The sequence below is a fragment of the Rousettus aegyptiacus genome, unplaced genomic scaffold, assembly GCF_014176215.1.
Source record: "Rousettus aegyptiacus isolate mRouAeg1 unplaced genomic scaffold, mRouAeg1.p scaffold_m13_p_15, whole genome shotgun sequence".
Taxonomy (NCBI): Eukaryota; Metazoa; Chordata; class Mammalia; order Chiroptera; family Pteropodidae; genus Rousettus; species Rousettus aegyptiacus.
Window position 1 is genome coordinate 47,985,957 of NW_023416290.1, and position 17,509 is coordinate 48,003,465.

Genomic DNA, 17,509 nt, shown 5'->3' on the forward strand with positions numbered 1-17,509 from the left:
CTATCTCTTCCTTCACTTCCAAAATATCTATGAATTTTTTGCCATTTTTAACCTCTCTTCATCTAGTCTATCAATATGATTTACTCTTCTCTTAATTGCTCTCTAAGTCCATCCCACATTTTGTTTTGGAAAAACGAATCGATTATAACATTCTGTACCAGTCCTTAAACTGAAGACAGCTTTGTTAAGGAAGTTGCCCTTACATTCATAACGCAAAGATGAATCTTTAAAAACTATTACACTCAAGATTGAGTTGCCAGCAGTTTTCAAATAAGAGTGAACTCCCAGGCCGGTGTGGGTTAGGGCTACATGTACCAAAATTCATTCTTGACTGACTTGCATTCAGCAGACAATGGCAGGATGAGAAGTAAGAAGGTGAATCGAGCCATGTACCACTTTGAATCCAATAATCTCAAGAAGTTGAACTGCTGCATCTTTTTAAATAAAGTGGTAGAGTAGAACAATACTCACTTTGCCTTTCCAGGGCCCATTCCACCCCTGTCATGCTTTTGCCTAACAAGCTCCAGCCCCTACTCTTTTGGTGGTTATGTAATTCATCTCGCATGCTCTGGTTTTCTCATTCCATGCCCAGGGCTCATGTCCTTCTCCCCACGCCAGGCTAAGGGCAGATTTTAGGACTTCTTTTTTTATTGTATCTGATTAGTGTGCTTATTGTAAGTCTCAATTCTAAAATCTGTAAAGCTTTCCTGTCTCTGACCTAAATCAAGAGAATATTGATGTGAACACTTTGGTTCTATAATTTATTGAAAGGTGCTTGAAAACTGAAGGATCAATGAACTTGTGGTATCCCATAATTTTCATCTTAGATCATTTCTGAGGTGTCCATAAAGCTCAGAACTAACAAGGATATAATAAACACACACACACACACACACACACACACACACACACACTCTCTCTCCAACAACAAAACCATTAAAAAATAAAAACCCTGAAAGAATCAAGTTAAAAATGTGTGATAATTATGATGGAGGTTTGGAATTTTGCATGAGGCATTTGCCAATACTTTTATGAGATTCCAACACAATTGCTGCCTTTTTCATTACATATTTAAATGACGTTATTTTACTTCAAACATACAAGTCAGTTTCAGAGCCTTGAAACATAAAGATTATGGGTCTACATCGACACATTTTTTTCTAAAACAGGGACTTCGAATTTTAAAATCTGTATATGTACATATATGATATGCATGAAAACAATGCTATGCAGGCCTTTTTTTTCAGAGAAGCATAATTTCATGATTAAAAAAAAACGCCAATGTAAAGCATGATTTATTTCCTTCAAATTCATAATTCTGATAGAAATAAGTGAAATTATTTTTACTTAAGGCCTTATTTCTAAAACATTCCAGCTTACCATACACATACAGAGGCAGTGTTACAGAATTCTTAGTGGCATTTATATGGCAGGGGGTGGGGAACTATTGATAATCTAATTAGGCTATTGGAAGGACATTAATTCATGACACGAGTTGTGACCTAAAAATTACTTCAAATCCTGGACTCCCAATCATATGGCCCTCCAAATCCCTCTGCAAAACAAAAATTTTCAGATCTGGATGATGACTAATGAGGAAGGCAGTGTTCAAGTTTTGAAAACAGCTCAGCCAAAAGCTGGAAGATTGGTTCTTCTAAGTTTCGTCCGGTCCTGATTCAGAGTTTGAGATACAGTACCCTATCCGCTCCTCCCACTCTCCGTGCTTCTCAGCTGGAGTGTTTCTTGAAAGTGAGAGTAAAGCCCTGAAGTGGGTGATAGACTGGTTGAGCTGCCTCCTTTTCAAGAATATTGCATTCGTTCTCCTGTCTACCCCGTCTGAAGCATCGGCTGCAGGAACAGGAGGCAGACGATGCAGATGACGTTTAAGATGCCACCCAACTCTGAAATTTAATGCTGCCCTGAGCCTCCTCCGGATTACATGCTCTATTCCTCCTGGTCATACTTTTTTGTATTGAAGGTGCAATTTTTTTCTTGATGCTTTTGACCTCATACCTTGGTAAGCGGCACTCATCTACAGGCCTGCGGGTCAGTATCTGTTTCCCAAATATATCATTTTCTATAAGTGTCCATTATTGCCAGCATCACCGGTCTCTCCTCTTCACAGCTGTTGGGCAAGCTTTCACAGGTGATTTTTTAAATGAATAGGTCCACCTGGGAAGTTTGCAAACACCTGTACTTTCAACATGTTTATAAAGACAACATATTCATGTAAAAAGGCTTTAGAAACGACAACAAAACAGATTTTTAAAACTTCAATTTTAAAAATTAAATACTTTAATTCAACTTCTAAACTACTCAAATAACACTACGATGCTAATCAGTAGTGCAAGACCGAATGATTTGCAAATCTGCTATAAAACAAAGAGACATTCTCATTTTAAATTGCAGGTATTGACAACTCCATAAGGTAAAAATTTAAACACTGGCTTTCAAACATAATTGAAGATAAACATATCATCATGTTTATCTTATATTCTCATTAGCATTAATTTGGTATTTCATTCATAAAAACCTTTTCAGATAGAGAGGCAACATTATCCCCATTTTCCTGGTTGAAAAATCAGATTTCTAGGCCTAATTTGAGATAGCAAAGGGCACGCTAAAATTTTAGATCATCTAAACACAACTATAATACTATTTTTATTAACAAAGGATTTTTCAAATTTTGTACATAGGGTCTGAATTATTTTAGATGTTCTTTTTAAGACATGATTTTGGAAGATTTGTTGATTTTTGTCATTGTTGATTCAGGAATCTACATTGAACTATATTGAAGATCGAGATTTCTGTTTATGCAAACAAGCTTATGTATAGTTCTAAGATAAATGAAAAACCACTCATCAGAGCTCTTCACAAAGAACTGAAAAATCTGTGCCCTCCTTAGATCTGAATTCAGATCATTTCAATCTAATGACATTGAATTAACTCTCCCCTCGCCCCCCATCGATGTCTACATTAAATTTAACATAAAGCCCCATGATGTGCTGTTCCTTATGAGACAGTTTTCTGTTTGAGACATTTGCCAGCTTTGCAGTTTCCTAAATGCTACTAGCCCATCCTTTAAAAATAGCTTCTCATTTTCATTGTAAAATGAGATTCCTAAAATTATTAAATGAATATGAACCTCCTCATTCCTGCTGTTACTGTCCGGTTTCTCTGTGATTCACAAAGAAAAGCTTTGCTCATAAAGTTGTTAGAGATATTCTTTGTTTCACATTTACTCACGAATTTCATTCATAATCACAGACTTTTAAACTTTCAAGCCACTAAAAATGATGATGAATTGAACTGAGCTTTCAAGTCTGTTAGTCAGATATTGGCAAGCTCGCAAATTTCCCTTTGTCTTTGAACTATTAAGTTGCTTATATTTCAGAGGATATCCCATTTTCAACTGGACATTGAAAGAGTATCTATCACAAACTTCAGTGAAATAGACCACCACAACACCACAAACACACACACAGGCACAGGTACGTGCGTGCACACGCACCTGTATATAGATAAATTCTCTTGCAGTCTTAAAGGTGAATCAAGCTGGCTACATCGGATGTATTAGAGAAAAATGCCACACTAAACTGCACTTATTGTTTGCATTTTCTTTGAAAATTTATTTCAGCCATCTTATTTACCTGATTGCCCATTATATTTACCCAGTAGAATTATAATTAGCTCTGCTCGTTTCATATCTTCCAGCAAATCTATAGATCTGGGAAAAGAAATCGTATTCCACCACCACTTCCAATAGATCACTTGGTCCTAATAATAAATCCAGCTAACAAGTGTGCTAGTTAATTAATTATAACAGTTTGTTTGCACGGTCACAGCCTTGAAACTCACACCCCAGGCCACAGTACAGCATCAAGGGGCTGCATGTCCATAGCATGTTCTCAGCTGCCGTTGAGAACTCCGAGGAACTACACTTACTAAACAAGAAACGGCACGTCTTTGAATGGGAGGTCTTGCTCCGTTCAGTCTGAAGCGGGCTACGTATTGATACCCTTTGTGCTCCTTCCTTTTGGTGAAACGATCTAGAAGCACTGAGCTTCCCAGGACTTCTTTGAACAGAAAAGTGTCGAACACAGGCATGGCTGCCTTTCTTCCCAGTGTTTTGTTCTAAAGTGTATATAAAAGTTCACCCGGAGTTTTCTGATGTGAAGCCTCTGCTGACAGACTAACCAATCATGTGTGCTATTTGAAGGAGGCCTTTTTCTAGGCACACATTACATTTGATGAGATGAAAGTGTTTAACCTCTGCACGGTGCTCTCATCCAGTGTCCAAAGCGCATCTCTGGCCTTTACTTTGGAGAAACCAACCACAGTCCCGAAACTGCAGGCAAGCCACATCGACAGAAAAATTAAGAACAAAAAGCATACCGGCATTCCAAAATCCTAAACCTCAGACCTAAATAGCATTGTATCCCACAATTAAGCTTCACATAGATAACACTTCACCAATAAAGTCCTTTAGAAGACACCATAAAGGCCTAAAGTAATTGATGACTTAAATAAGTAACTTGAGAAGCAAATATTTTGTAGTATACTTAAGGTCACTTAGATTTATAGATCATATTATTTTCCCAGAAGTAACATTAATTCATTAGCTCCTATAGCTGTTTCTTACAATGTATGGAAATAATTTATTATACACAAAATACCTTCAAAGATTAATAGATCTGCTCTATGTTTTCAAGTTTTCCAGCTGAGATCACATAAATTCAGAGGCAATGAAACAGAACAGAGAGAATCGTGGGCTTTTTTTTTTTTTTTAATCCAGAAGAAAAATTAGAAATCATCCAGGCCTGCCCCTCACTGTACAGCTAAGGAAATAGACTCCACAAGTGACTTGTCCAAGACCACACAGCAAGTTATATGAATCCCAAGGAACTGTCCCAAGACTTTCGTGACTGTTTTCCAAAAAAGCTGACTTGGAACATGAGTGACTTGATTTTACACATTCATTAAGGAAATAGCTTTTAACATCGGTTTTAGCCAGTGATATATGAATACGATACAGGAAAAAAAAAAAGTTCCTTTTAGGATACACTGGAAAGAACCAGCAGCGAGCTCTCTGCCAGATTGCCCACGTGACCACACCAAGGGGCCAATGCCCCCTCCGCTCTGTGCAGGTACAGCCAGACTCCACAAGGGAGTCACACTCGCCTGGAACAAGAGAAAGGGGGTCTTCGAAGAGGGCATTTGTTATGAATAAAAACAGGAACCTCCAGCCCAGCGAGCCATTCTCCTCTCTCTTCAATTCTGTTGAATTGACAACTCATTTTGCCCATCTGGCTCCCTGGGGGCGTGCAATTTTTATGATTTATTTTTTCACTTTTCACCCCAACCACACCCCACTTCGACTCACTAAACTACTTCTAACATAATTCTCCCAACCTTCCAGCATGACACAAAAGTAACTCACTTGATGTAAGGAAAACTCGGTATTCCAACAGCATATGCATCATAGTTTGGTTAATAAAAACTCACGCCGGTGAAACAGAGACAGGTGATAGTCTTTTACAGTAGTCAGGTCAAGAAATACAGAGCGATATAAAAATTCATAGGAAGGCCGACAAACACGCTGAGATGTCAGGGAAAGCCAAGAAAATATTGCCCCCTAGAGTACCCATTACTTAATATGTAATTTTTATTTATAAAACCATCAGCAGCTCCAATTTCCAGGAAATTAACCAACTCATTACTTAAGACCTGGTCAGTCAAGCCCCCTCTGTCTGCACAACGAGCTCCTTTATAAGAATTCCCACACTGCTTGTGACACAGTGTATTGTAAAAAGAAACTGTTTCACTTCACTTGTATTAGGTAAGTCAGTGCACACTCTTAGAAGTCACCTTTCTTTGCACCAAATGAGAAAATAATGCTGCAAGTCATCTTATCAGCTCTTAAGCACCTCCTCTATTTTATGTGTTTCCTATTTTCAGTAAATCTTTATGTGATAGATAGTTCTAAGTTTCTGAAGTTTCATAGAAACAGTTCACTGCCTTTTTTTACTTCCATGCCTCCTTTTCCCCAGGTCAGAACTTTCTGGAGATAAATACTATATCCGGTATCACATGACAACAAATCGCCAATATTAAGTAAGCACCTGTTACCACCGCTTCTATTTTAGCCTTGTCTACTAACACGAGTTTTAATTTTATTTTAACATACATGAATTTCAGAGTACAAAGAATTAAATAGCCAGTTATGAAGCAATTATAAATGTTCTCTAATGAAGACCATGTTCTCTTACCTGAATAATACAGAAAGCTGATTTTATTCCAGAGAAATCTAGGACTAAACTAGTTTTCCTGCAAGATTACCGTAAAGATGACTCTCTCGATGAGCTTATATTGATTACCGAGTGTGTAATATTTTAAAAAGCTTGAAAGTGCAAATAGGTTTTACACTTACCTGTAGGAGGGCCTTCATCCCATCCTTCTGCCCTCTTAATTCGATTTGCTGTGAATCCTAAGCAGATATTGGCTCCGACAGCAAAAGTGAAGAGGGATATTACCTGAGGGGACAAAGAGGTCAAGCTGTCACACACAGCTAGACGAGAGTAAATCAGATTATCTGAAGGCAATCAAATGACTTCGACATCACCACCCAATCCTATAACTCCCGGAGTGCACCATAAAGAACTGTCTTCATGCTTAAAGCAAAAGAAAAAAAAAAAAGAAAAAAGAAAAAAGAAAAATGCAAAATCAGGAGCTGGTGCTGAAGGTCAAGTCTCTCCCCTGCCATTCCATCCCTCTCCTCCTACCTGACACGGCTGGAACGGGCTGCTCCCCGCCATGGCTGAGGGTTTCTTGGAAAGCCTTTTGCAGTGTGTTCTCTTTGCCTACCCTGAATGCACTGCTTTTTGGGGCTCTGAGCTCAGTCTATTAGCTACAAGTAATCCCACCTGGGAGGTTGACAGGCTCCTCTGATTTGTGCAAAGCTTGATTTCATCACGGGTTGTTCACAAATCACAGCTCTGGGCATAAGAGGCTCGGACCGTCACCCTTCTTTTCTCCACCCCCTTATCGGTCCCTCCCCTAACACACAGACACTTTCACGTGGTTTCCTCTGCCAACATGAGGGTTGCTCGTGTTGCCGTGGCCAATAACAGCTCATGTTCGTTTTCCTTCCCTCACAAAAACATGGTTTTTAAAAAAGAAACCAAATGTATTTTATCCGATAAAAATGAAACAGAACCATAAAAGAGTTTCTCCCAGCTTTAAGGTTTTAAGGTTTTACAATGTAGTTATTCAATGTCGTCAACCTCACTTTATTTTTTTAAAAAAAAAAAAAAAAAAACAAGGAAGGTTTTATAATTTATAAACCTAATATAACCTTCCCTGCCTTTCTCATTTATTTATTTCTTCTGGCATTTTAAACGACCCTGTCGCTATCGCCACATTCTTAACGATTCCTGACTCCTCACGTATTTCTCACGATGAACTCTCCCAAGATTGTAACTAACAGAAGAGATAGCATGATTTCCCCCCATGCTGTCAGAGTTTAGAGAAGTAACTTTTATCAAAGCACTGGGAATGCAAGCTAAGCAGCATAAAGTCCTCTGCCCTATGAGGAGGGGGAAAATAATGTCAGTTTCTGCCTCTTCTTCCTGAAAAAACTGTCAGCTTGTTTTTAGTTGGTTTTTTTTGTTTGTTTTTGTTTTGTGTGTGTGTGTGGGTGGGTGGGGGGGAGTGGATAGGGAAGCTTTATTAGAAACTATTGAATTTAGGAAGAAAATCTCAATGGCAGGAAGAATTTTAGCCTTAAAAAAAAAATTGTTTCCCTGGTTATTTATTTCCCAATTAAATTATCTACCCACTGAAAACTGTGTCCTCTGAGACCATTGTGAGTGTTACAATTTCTTTATTATGTTATTTGGCAAGCAGGAGACTTCTAAAAGGAATCAAAGTCTCTAAATCCGAAAGTTATTTAAATACTGTATGCTTTTAGGATTCAAATGAAGGAAGAAGGTTTGTCTTTGGTTTTTCTTGCCAGGCTCCAGGACCATCATTTTTACCCAGATCATATGTGTGATGTAAACAAAAACGCACTTACCATGTAACAAATTACTAACGGAGCAATGGCTGTGCTCACATAAAACATGAGAGCCCAAAAGCAAGAACTTGTTTACAGTGGGTTGCACAGTAGGCCTGGGCTTCGTTATATATTCTAGAATTTAGTAACAGCTCATTGAGAAAAAGAAAACAAACTGTCAAACTTTAAGTTGCCTTTCTAAAAATGCTTTTAGTTTTTACATTTCTGCAGAGACGGCAGACTCATGAATTTTTCTGTAGCAGTGTCTTGCTTAAAAGTCTGTGTGTCATCCTGAAGTGATTTGGAGCCGGCTATTTAGCAAGGTTTAGGGAAGATGTTAACCCCGTGTAAGATTTTTCTACTATTTACGTTAAAGTTCAAGATGCAGGCTTGCTTCTACAGAGATACACCATAAGCCAAAAAGGGAACTATCCGGGCAATCCTGTGCTTGTGTTGGATGCCACAGCGTTCCAAATGTTCCAAAAAACCTGCCTCTTCTCCAACTTCCCCAGCCCTCAACCGGAGTCCAATGACTTTAGATTTTGTCTGCCATTTGACTGTAGAACTTAGCTTGAGGACAACAAAGGCTTCCCTTGGAAAAAAAAAAAAATTAGACCCAGAAGCTGAACATCATTTAATAATTTTTTGACATGCAGAGTAGCTGTGCAGGAGGAAAACGCCTTCAGCGCAATAGCCAAGTCGATCCGTAATTGGCTTCTGTACAGCACTTGTTACCAATTATCCCCATGGACTGAGCTCAGTCACTATTGCTGTTAGTCATTCTGCCAAAGAATCTTATCTTCTACCAGATCATCATGCATGTGGAACTCATTAATGGACGCATACACACAAGCGTACATGTGCACACACACATACACATGCATGCACGCACGCACATATCACATACGCACACTATCTAACCATAGCTAGCCAGAATTTTACTACAAGACATCATTATAAATTAATTACCAGGAGGATGACCAAAGCCCCTGCGTCGGGCATCAAAACGACTACAAAATGCAGTTACCGCTCATTGTCTAAAACTGAGAAAACCAAAAGGCTAATAATGCATACCATAGATCTAGAAACTCAATTAAAATGACTGAAATAAAGCCCAAAACCTCTACAACAAAATTAAATTAAGGAAGTTCACCTGTGCTGGTGTTTAAGATTGTGGTATAAAGCAACATGGTTGGATCAATAAACCAAAAAGTGTATGAAAAAGACTAAAATTCACTGCCAGCATGATTTACTAATCCGGCAGTATTTCAGAAAACACTGCCCCCTGGCAGAAGAAAACCCACAACTATAAACAAATCTTTGACGGTCTCAGGCCCTTGAAATCACTCTGTGGTTCTTGCACTTCATTAGGCATAAGAATTACTCTGAGAGCTTGTTTAAAACGTTGGTGCTGATGGTCTGTTCCCCAAGATTAGGATTCATTAGGTATACGGGGCAGGGAGAAGGAAGGGGGACTTTGGGGGCCAGACAAGAACCAGTATAATAGGCTATTCTGATGCAAGTAATGTAAGAACCACATTTAGAGAAATGGATTATTAGAATAAGTTACTCTGAGTTAATCTGTTTATGCCCTGAATGTTGAATTGCTTGGTCTGATTCATAATGTAATTTTAATAGATTATTAACAGCATTTACTATGAATTGGACGGACATGAAGGTTTAGGTCTCTTCGTGACAAACCATGGCTGCTCCTCCACGGAAATCATCTCCAAACTGTAAGCAGCAGAACAGTCTTTTATTTACTTTGCTGGTGGTACAAAGCAGCAGTGTGTGTATTGCTTAATTGCAATATAGTAGTTGCATTTATACAAATGCACAGTCTACCTTTTCATGAAATGGTTCTGTGCATCCTTGTTCCCAAGTTCTGATTAAGGAAAGAGGACTTGGGGTTACCAGTGAGATCCGAAAGATAGGTGACTGAGGGTTGTCATTCTGGCCTCCTGCAGAAATTACAAAATTTTCATGAACGGATTTAAACTTTATCTACTTCTTGTTTCTCATTATGCAGAATTAACATACCTTGGCTTGATTTTAATGCTATTCCCAGAACACTCCTAAGACTGCACCATTAAACCAATACTGACCACCTGATTTTCAGCAGCATCATTTAGCAATAACTGCAGCATACACACTATGAAAGTAAGAAAACGACACCCACATGCATTCTTCCTGTTTTATTTTAAAACTTTTTGAGTTAGGTCTTGTTTTTCTATTCTGCTTTGGGCAAGAGCTATTAGAAATTTCAGAATAAAAACTGAACAACAGTCTCTTGCCAATTTAAATTGAGCAAAAAAAAAAAAAAAGTATGACAGCTAATAGAGAAACAAGCTGGCTCAGTCGCTCCCACAATCCAGGACTGCAAATGTGTATAAAGTAGACACCACTTAAGATTCTAAACCACAGATGCAAAGTTCTATGAGTAATCTATGTCCCCAGGGGTTCTCCAGTGGAGAAACAGCATATGCTGATTCAAACGCAAACAGGACCCGTGCTGTTAGTAATTACACAATTGAGAGCTGAAATCCACACTGTCACTTCATTCAATGCCTTCCATTTATATCCTAAACTTCTATGCATTGCATTCACTCCCAATGGAATTCGAGCATAAGCCCCTACACCAGAATGATCTCTGCTCTCTAAGAATCTTCGTTCCTTCCACAAATGCTCATTAGCTCCTACTGTGTACGAAGCACTGCGCTGAGCACTGGTGCGATGTAAGGAGCTCGATCGAACATAGCCCCCCGCCCTCCATAACAGCAGACAGACACAGAAATAAATGGAAAAGGCACACGACTTAAAACTTAGGAATAGTTTATTGCTGGAATTTTCCATTTAATTTTTTCAGAGGAAGACTGAGTATAACTGAAATCATGAAAAGCAAAATCGCAGATAATGGGCAACCACTGAAATCCTGAGTGATCTAGGCGTCAGGAGAGTCAGAGAAGACTGTGGAGTGTCATTTGAGCTGTGTGTGATGTGAAGGGAAGTGGACAAAACTAGAGGAGAGAGAAGGAGATTCTTGACAGAGGGAACAGGATGTGTAAAGATTCTGGTAGGGTGGAGGCGCGGCACGTGCACGAGACGAAGAAACAGCCTCTCTGACCAGGGAAGGGAGAGCAAACGTGAGCACGGAGTGAAATGAGGCTGGAGAAGTAAGTCGAGGCCAGGTCACGTGGTATTCTTTATCCTAAAAGTGATGGAAAGGCCTAAAGGGGCTTGAGCCGGCGGAAGTTTAATCACATTTTGAACCATTAATCTCCATGCAGTATGGATACGAATTGGAGGAAATCAAGAATGGATATAATAGATGAGTGTAGAAACAACGTCAATAATTCAGACGAAAAACAGTGGCACGTCACCCCAAAGTGTAGTGGAAAGGGAGAACATTTGGAGAGTTAGGACGAGGACTTGTTAATGGACTGGGTGTGAGAATTGAGGGGCAGGAAGGTGTGAATGTGATACCCGAGTTAATGAATACTTAACCGTTATGATGACCAAACACAATCTCTGTAATGTCACTTCTTAAGTTTTAATTGGCTTATAAGAAAGACACAGATGTACATATTCATTTGCTAACACTCTAGAATTAAACAGTTAAAATCAGAGATATGACTACTTGAAAACATTTGTCAGTAGTTTTAAAAATCAACTAAGGGAGTTGATGTCAAGTAAAGTTATATGGAACTTTAAATACTGAAAATACTTTTATTCATAATTGAGGTTTAAAAGGAATGATCACCAGGAAGTAACTCGGCTTTGTTCCTAACTCTAACTTATAATAATAAAGCATTTTAAAACTCAAAATGCAATTTAAGTCCACTTCTTTTCAGCTGCTCTGACACCTGCATGCCAAAAGGTGGCAACCGTTTGGCTCGATGGCTCACCAGCTTGTGTGTGAGCCTCGTGAAAGTTTACGTCTTCGGGTCCACTTAGTAACGTGGACTGTGGAATATATGAGCACGAATGGGTGGGTATCTGGTGAGAGAAGGTGGTTTTACCAAAAGCTTTACCACAAGGGTAAAGACTCTTATCCAGTCTTAACATAGACAGGCTGAGACACTGTTGTCAACTCCACTTGCAGATGAGGAGACAGAGTTTCAAAAGATGCGTGACATTGCCAAAGTGGGAGGTAAGTGATTGAGCCAGGTCTAGAAACCAGGCTCCCTAAGCCAGCTCAGCTCTCTTTCCATGACAGCATGATCTCTCTCTGTCACACCACACGAGGGCCTCAATTCGACACGGCCGAGATGCAGCTTTCACTCTCATTTCTTTTCATGGAAACTTAAAACTACTTTTTCTTCTACTGTAATCCTTTTACCTCACTTATAATCAGATGCCGTGTCTATAGTTTCTAGTTTTTAATCACAATTACCATCACTTATCAGAGCTTTCTGAGTGCTTTAGTACCTAAATTGTCTTCCTATGTGCTTACTTTTAGACTCATCCATTTATCTTCACGGTTCTGGACACGCGTTAGAAGCTCACTTCATAACTGCTCTTCCTCTTGCCCTCTCTGCCCCTTTCCAGCACCATTTCATTGAGTCCTCTCTTATCCTGCCTGGAACTCATTCCCTTCCCATTCATTGCCCAGAGAGGCCTGCAAAAAAATGCAAATCTGATGATTTTCTTTCCAAATTTGAAAACTTCCAGTGGCTGCCTACCACAGCAGTTCTCAAACTGTGATCCTTGGACTAGCAGAGTTAGAGTCACCTGGAAGCTTGTCAGAAATGTGACTCCTTTTCAGACCTACAGAATCAGACACCCTGGGGATAGAGCCCAGAACCCATTTTTTTAACAAGCCCACCAGGTGATTCTGATTCAAGTCTGAGAACCATTGACCTAGAGGATGAAATCCAAACTGTTTTTAGTGAGGCACCTAAGACTCTAAATCTGAAATTAAGCTGCCTGAATTCAGATCTCGGCTCTACCACTGTTTAACTATGAAACCTTACACGACCCTTCTCCATCTTAAGACAGTTTTCTCATCGGTATCCAGCTCATAGGATTCTTTAGAGTATTACATGAAATAATCCATGTAAATTGCCTAGCACAATGCTTGGCACAGAAGAATGATTAATAAATGGTAAGTTTTCTTAATTAGAGAAATATTTACTAGTCCTTGATTAAGCTGTGCTCTCTCACACCTTCATTCCGTATTATATACTGTTGCTTTGGCCTAGGATGCCCTTCTCCACCTAATCTTCCCCGCAAACTCCAACGTGTTCATGAAGATTCAGGTGAGGTACCGCCTCTCCTCTGTGAAGTTCCCTTCCCCGTAATTTTGCTCTTCCCCTGCGATGCAAAAGGCCCCTCTGCTCTGCTCCCATGTTGTCTGTTGAGGCAACTCTATCCCTTTGGATGTCTTCGAATACAGGGGCCAGTCATCCTTGCACTGCACAGAGCTTCGCCTCTTTCCTGAGAGATAATAGCCAGATGATAAATGTTTGTTGAATGAAGTTACTTGGCATCAAAAAACTTGAATTGGAACTTGAATTCTTGCTCTCTTACTAACTAGCTATGTCACTTCAAGCCCATGTTTCTTCATCTGCAAAGCACGGTTATTGGACTGAGTGGTTTGTAACCATTTTTTAAGAATTAAAACCTTATTTTCAAATACAATCTTAGAATGAATACCGACATCTAAATTCAGAGCAGCTCCCCTTATATTGGGGATTGGGAGCCTGGATCCCAACTAACCAGCTACCTCCCTTCTCCCTACAGTACCTTCTCAGAAACCTGGAAATTCAAGGAGTGTAGTTTATGAAAATGAACAAAGAAAAAGAAACAATAACTGAGTTAATTTCACTATTACATACTTTTCTATACCTACACACACCCCAAAATCTGACCCAAATCACCCCAGGCTAGATCTCTCATTGATGAGTGACAGAAACTCTCACTCCAGTCAAGCTCTTCCCCCAAGGAGTTCAAACTCGTTGCTGCATCCGCACTTCTCCTCATGCTGCTTCTCTGCCCTGAAGTCCTCTTTCCACTGTGTTCATCCAAACTACAGTCAATCCATCACCCTCCCCGGGGTCAGCATCTTCACAGCAATCCCCCTCTCAGCTGTGGCACCCACTACACCACCCTCGATTCAAGAACCTATAGATTCTACCCAAGACATTTGTCTCTTGTCTTTCTAGGCTTCCCTGTTTTGTTTGAGTACGTTTGCCTCAGCAGCAAGAGCATAAATTCCAAGAGAACAGGAGAAAGAAACAACATGATATAAAAAGACTAAGAGTCTGGGCTAGTTCTCTAAAACTCAGATTTCTTTCAACAAAAATAATACTAGTTCCTATTGCCCAGGGTTGATATGAAGACCAAATAATATAATGCATGTTAAGCAAGTAGTTCAGTGCCTGAAATACAGAAAACACACAAATAGTGGTCATTATTATATACAGGAAGATAAAGACTGCATCATCTGCCACCATGTTCTCAGCAGTTAGCAGTGCTAGGCACATGATAGGTGCTTAGTAGTGACATAGGTTTAGGAAAAATCCCTTTACTTATGGTGAGATTATAGATAAATTAATGTTAGAAATTTTACGAACCACTCTTTCCTCGTGCTCCCTAACCTCAAGCAAAAAATGAGCAGCACTTCGAAGACAGCATTGAAGGCAAAGGTTCTGACTACAATAAACACCCCAAAGATGCTCTATTGAAATTGGAAAGCCCCAAGAATTTGAGCTTCGACTCACGAAATTAATCTGAGCTCTAACACAAGGAAGTTTATGCTTTCTACTGGAATGGCATCGTCACATGCTTAGCAGCACAATGGCACCCTCTTCGAGGGGAAGCAAAACTGCCATTTCTGTGATTCCCCTTGCAATCGAACAATCGCTAGAGACATTCAACAAACTAGGAATAGAAAAGAACTTCCCCCACCTGATTAGACTCCTACAAAAAAACTCACGGCTAACATTGTACTCACTAGTGACAGACTGAACGCTTTCCCCTAAGGTGGGGGCAGACAAGGACGTCCTCTTTCGCCACCTCTGTTCTAGCCAGGGCAGTGAGGCAAGAAAAAACAAATAAAAGGCACACACATCGGAAAGGAATACAATTGCTCCTATTCACAGATGACACGAAAATCCTAATGAATCTGTTAAAATATATTAGAACTAATAAATGAATTCAAGAAGGTTGCATGATGCAAGATAAACATAAAAAGCAGGTTTTTTTTTTTAATATGGCTAGCAATGGACAATCTAAAAGGAAACTACAAAAACAATTGCATTTACAATAGTATCTTTAAAACATTCTAAAATACTTCAGAATCAACTTAACAAAAGAAGTGTTAGACTTGTACACTAAAAACAAGAGAGCATCACTGGAATAAATACATTGCAGAAGACCTAAATCAATGAGAAGACATCTATGTTCATGAATCGGAAGAAGATATTGCTAAAATGGCAAGAAAGTAAAAGGATGACCCACAGAATGGGAGAAAATATTTACAAAGCAAATATCTGATAAGGGTCTAATGTCCAGCCCATACAAAGAATTCTTACAACTCAGCAATAAAAAGGCACAGAATGCATATTTTGAAATGATCAAAGGATTGGAATAGACATTTCTTAAAAGAAGATATACGAGTGGACAAAAAAAGTCCATGAAAACATGCTCAACATCATCACTTACTAGGGAAATGCAAATCAAAACTATGATGAGATACTACTTCACACCCACAAATATGGCTAAAATTAAAAAGACGGTAACCAGTGTTAGAAAAGATGTGGAAAAATTGTGACCCTCACACATCGTTGGTAGGACTGCAAGACGGTGCGGCCACTTGAGAAAACATTTTGACAATTCCTGGGAATGTTAAAATAGAGTTGCCATATGACCCAGGAATTTCGTTCCTAGATATATACTCAAGAGAACTGAAAACACACAAAACCTGTACATAAATATTCATAGCAGAATTCTCAAATGACAAATGCATAAACAAAATGAGAGGTTCTCATACGATAAAGTATTATTCATCAATAAAAAGGAATGAAATCCTGATACGTGTATGAACCTTAAAAATAACATGCTAAGTGAAAAAAAGCCAAACATAAAGACCACATGTTGGATGATTTCATTTATATGAAACATCTAGACTAGGCAAATCTGAGAGAAAGAACATGTATTGGTGGTCGTCAAGGGGTGTGGGAATGATTACTTTCGGGTTCGAAGTTTGGTTCGGGGTGGCGAAAATGTTCTAACATGACAGTGGTGACATTTGCATATCTGCGGTTGTATTAAAAACTACTGAAATGTACAATCTAAAAGTGTGGACTTTATTGTTTATGAATTATATCTCAACAAGAGCTGCTTAAAAGAGAGAGAGAGAGCTAGTGAGATTATCCCTGCAGGGAAGCGAATTCCAAAGTATCTGAACTCACAGGAAAGGAACATTAACCTTGATCTTCAGTTTTCAGGTCAGTGCCTTCAAAGCTGTCTCCAGAGTTACCTCAGTTGCCCTCCAAACCTGACAATTAAAAGGACGACTAAAGCGTTTGAGTTGTAGGATAGGTAGACCTATCATAAACAACCCCTATGTTTGATGAAACCCTCTACATTCCTAAAAATAGGATTTCCTGGGACTTTCTCAGAGCAGTTCAGGCTCTCTGCCACACCGCTTTCATCAGGCTTCATGTTTCATCTTACTTTCAAATAAAATAGCCCAAGAAGAGGACCGAGTTCTCGCCTACAGATCTCAGTGGGTTCGACTCTTAACGGCAACAGACTGTAATCAGAGTTTGTGGGACAGTTGTAGGAATTTAAGAACAATGCCTTGGAACAGCATGGATGGGCCTTGAGGGCATTATGTTAAGTGGAATAAATCAGACCAAGAAAGATAAATACTGTATGATCTCACTTAGATGTAGAATCTAAAAACAGCAAAAAACAGAGCCCATAAATATAAAGTACAGATTAGCAATTGCCAGAGGCAGGGGGTGGGTGTGGGTGAAATGAATAAAATGGGTCAAAAGATATAAACTTCCTGTTATAAAATAAATTTCATGGGGATGTAATATGTAGCACAATGATTATAGTCAATAATACTGAATAATGCTAAAGAGTACGTCTAAAAAGTGCTCATCGCCAGAAAAAAACAATTTTGCAACAATGTGTGGTGATGAATGTTAACTAGACACTGTGGTGATCATATCACAACATATACAAATATCTAATCATTATGCTATACACCTGAAACTAACATAATGTTATATATTAATTATACCTCCATTGAAAAACAAAACAAAACAAAACAATAATGCTTTGCATTGGAAGAACAATTCATAAACAAACAAACAAAAAACGAAACATACCACCCTATGAGTCAGAAGAATCAAGGCTGGCTCACTCTTCCCACTTTGCAATCAATAGGCAAGATCACAGAGCTAAAGGACCTCTGACTGGAAGAGCAGGACAGCCCATATG

The 17,509-nt window shown here is 39.1% G+C and overlaps 1 protein-coding gene across 8 annotated transcripts in view; it reads right to left on the reverse strand.

Moving 5' to 3' along the window:
• ENPP2 (ectonucleotide pyrophosphatase/phosphodiesterase 2) overlaps positions 1 to 17,509 on the reverse strand; it is a 96,629-nt gene that overhangs the window by 64,782 nt on the left and 14,338 nt on the right. For 5 of the 8 annotated variants that reach the window (XM_016156711.2, XM_016156776.2, XM_016156728.2 and 2 more), the window contains exon 2: positions 6,431 to 6,533. In XM_016156711.2, the coding sequence (XP_016012197.1) occupies positions 6,431 to 6,533 (103 nt within the window). Of the gene's footprint in view, positions 1 to 6,430; positions 6,534 to 6,782; positions 6,997 to 17,509 lie in introns of those variants that run through there. The other 3 variants (XM_016156737.2, XM_016156719.2, XM_016156765.2) reach the window with 2 other exon arrangements.